General features: G+C 50.3%; 2 protein-coding genes across 2 annotated transcripts in view; one reads left to right on the top strand and one right to left on the bottom strand.

Moving 5' to 3' along the window:
* Positions 1 to 443: 443 nt before the first annotated feature.
* Positions 444 to 2,273, bottom strand: Pmar_PMAR024697 (conserved hypothetical protein; the record flags this gene model as incomplete). The annotated part of the gene is made up of 1 exon (XM_002764493.1): positions 444 to 2,273. One exon carries the CDS (start codon positions 2,271 to 2,273, stop codon positions 444 to 446), a length of 1,830 nt encoding a protein of 609 aa, XP_002764539.1.
* Positions 2,274 to 2,780: 507 nt separating this feature from the next.
* Positions 2,781 to 3,032, top strand: part of Pmar_PMAR024696 (ATP-dependent RNA helicase, putative) — a gene marked incomplete at both ends in the record, with an annotated part of 4,128 nt that continues 3,876 nt past the window's right edge. The window contains one exon of the mRNA XM_002764492.1: positions 2,781 to 2,806. Within this exon, the coding sequence (XP_002764538.1) occupies positions 2,781 to 2,806 (26 nt within the window). The remainder of the gene's footprint in view (positions 2,807 to 3,032) is intronic.

The following is a 3,032-nucleotide window of genomic DNA, read 5'->3' as shown; positions in this document are numbered from 1 at the left end:
AGTAGCTTTAAAGCTTCCCTCTCTCGGAGAGAGGGGGAGCTTGAAAGCTACCGGGTGGGAGGTACTACTGGGGGAGAAAGTCTCTCCCCAGCATTACCTCCAACCCGGTGACGACGATGACGCAGTGAGTACCCAGATGAGGGAATATATATACATTCCTTGACTGACAACTCTCCTCCACCCGCTGAGACGACGGCAGAAGAACAGCGGACTCGCGTGGGACGTAGGACTCGATGGAAAATAGTCGTTTCCCGAAATCAGCGAGCCTGGCGAACCGCCAGTGGCGATACGCTCATCTCCGAGAAGGACCGACGATTCCAGCACGAAACCATAGTGAAAACTGAGGAGAATCTTAGGTTGCCCTTCGCAAGATACAAAACAGGTTCAACTGCTGAGTGAAAAGATAATACTACACTGCAATGGTGATTATTGCAGGGCTTCCATCACGCGCCCAGAAAATCAGCACCGAACTGCTCCGCATCTCGTCGACTCTCCCTCTTCCGTTCAACCACATCAAGCACCATTATAACGAATCCCAACACACCCAGAGCACCCGCAGCCATCGCTATAATCATGGGCAAATACCGCGACGGAGCTATAGCGAGTTCCACCGTCCACTTATGCGGATCGTCCAACGGGTAGGGGTTAGCAACGACAAACGTATTCGGCACGAGGGAGACCCATGAAGACTGTTGGCCAGCATAACCCAGCGCGAGACGAGGGATGTAGTTATTGGTGTCGCCCAGGCCAACATAAGCATAAGGAAGCCCAAGGCTCCTCCTAAGCCCCACCGCATTAGGACTGGCCGTCCGAACGGACTCCTCCCCAGAAAGGGAAAGTACCGTAATCTTAAATGTGGCACCGGGCGTAGACACGCCATAGCAGCCCTTGTCACAAGCACCATTCCTTGACAGAGCTTTGAGGTAGTACTGATGAGAAACCTCATCAGTGATGCTCTTCCCACTACTTCCACTCTGTGGCGCCTTAGGAGTGTATACGTGGCCGTTACCGTACTCGTCAATTATCATCACCACCAATCCTGTCGCACCTCCTCCCGTCTTGTCATCCTCTTTACTGTGATAGTCATCAGCTCGTGTCTGTCGAATATCAACTAGCGCTAGTGATCCTGCCTGCCCACCGTCGCTGCAGTCGAGAATAGTCTCTGGTGGGAGGCCTTCGTGACTCGGTCGAAGGTTCCACAACAAACATGCCCCCGTAGTGGTCCCAACCAGCAGATCCGGCAAACCGTTCGCATCAACGTCCCCTACTATAACCGGTGAATAGGCGTCGCCCGACTGCATATTAGCGACTTGCCCAAGACGGTATATGATCGGCTCAGACGGGTCTGTTCCGTTGAGGACGTACCCGCCCAATTTGAAGTTCGGGTCGGGCGTGCACAGCCAAGCGTTCGAACGACAATTATGTTGCCCACTAGTCTTACATAAAGGCATTTGTGTGTTCTCATAGAGGTGTATAGTCCCATCGCTTTGAACCAAAAGGGCGTCGTTAGTCCCAGTAGCTGTGAAGTCAGCGAACGTAACATAATCTGTCGCTTGAGTAAGCGGCACTCGCCTTGGGAGCTTATGATAAAAGCGATCTTCTGCTTTCCACAACCAGATTTCCAATGCTCGCGAGCCGTCCTCAGTAACCACATCGAAGACTATATCATTCTGGCAGTCTCCGTCAAGGTCAACCCACGCGGAGGAATGGTGCTTAGATAGTGAAGGAAGTCCAGGGAGATATGCTTCCACGAACGTACCGTTTCCGAACCACACGTCACCGTTTTCACCGAGTAATTCGAAACTACCGTCACCGTCGATGTCCAAGATGATGGGTTCCCTTATGATGGGCTGAGTGGACATCCACTTGAGATGAAGATCAAAATTGTCGTCGCCTTCCAGGGCCAAAATTGTGAATTTCGGTGCCCTTCCTCCGTCAGTCATAAGCACATAGGCGTCCATTTTACCATCGAAATTCCAATCCAGCGGAAGGACCGTGTAAACGCTCAAACCGGTGATGTTGTGAGACTCTGTCGCTAGATCGATAGTCCGGAAAATTTCGAAAGAGGCGTCCGGTTTACGTACCCAAAAGTGAATTTTAAGACGATCCACAAAGACGAGATCAGTGAGTTTATCACCGTTGATATCCACGAAAGCAGCGAGGTCACCAGGGACGTTCTCCAACTTGAGATCGACGCCGCCTTGGCCGTATAGAGGCCAGTGAGGGGGAGAGGCGAGAGCTGTTTGAAGTAGGAGTAGGATAGGGATGAGCATCATGGCATAATCTGATGAAAAAACTGCAAAATAGAGGGGGGGGACTCTGGCAGACAACAGGTCGCTAAGCTCAAATGTCTATCACCGACCTACTGGGTTAACCCTAGTACTGAATAGAGCTATCATGGACGATTTTACACGAGGAACATCGTTGGAATAGGGAACCGTAGATATAACAATCGAACGAAGAAGGGTCCACTCCTGTCAGCCTGCCACTCTAATACGGGATGTTTCCGACTGAACTTCGAAGAGCATGACTGGATAGGTGAACCTCTCAGATGATAGTCTTCGAGAAGGCAAAATGACCCAGCTGTGAATAGAACCCACAGTCTTAATCATGTGAGAACAGCAGTCTACCACTCTACCACTAATTCTCAATAAGAACTGAATGGAAGCATCAATAAGAATTTCTTATTGATGCTTCCATTTTGCGAGACCGTGCGCCGCTTGGAGCTTCTGGTAAAAACTCGTGTCTCGCAAGGGAGTAGCAGCAGGCGAGTTATGATGATGCACATCCTTCACCTACTCGCCGAGTAGTTCCTCCTTATAGAGTGTTACTACGAGGTCGACGAGGATAATCAATCTTGGACACGACAATTTTGTTGTTTTGTCACGCGCCACAAAATTATCCGATGAACTTGCCGCTCGAGTTGCGAGTTTTTTAACCCCATTCCACGTGTTTCGTTTCGTTCTTATCGAGGGTAGTTTCACTAGAGCCATAGAGTGAGCTCGCTGAACCTGTACAGTGTTGGGGGAATA

The sequence above is a fragment of the Perkinsus marinus genome (assembly GCF_000006405.1).
Source record: "Perkinsus marinus ATCC 50983 genomic scaffold scf_1104296977064, whole genome shotgun sequence".
NCBI lineage: Eukaryota > Perkinsozoa > Perkinsida > Perkinsidae > Perkinsus > Perkinsus marinus.
The sequence above is the reverse complement of the archived record's forward strand: the minus strand, read 5'-3'. Positions and strand labels throughout refer to the sequence as shown.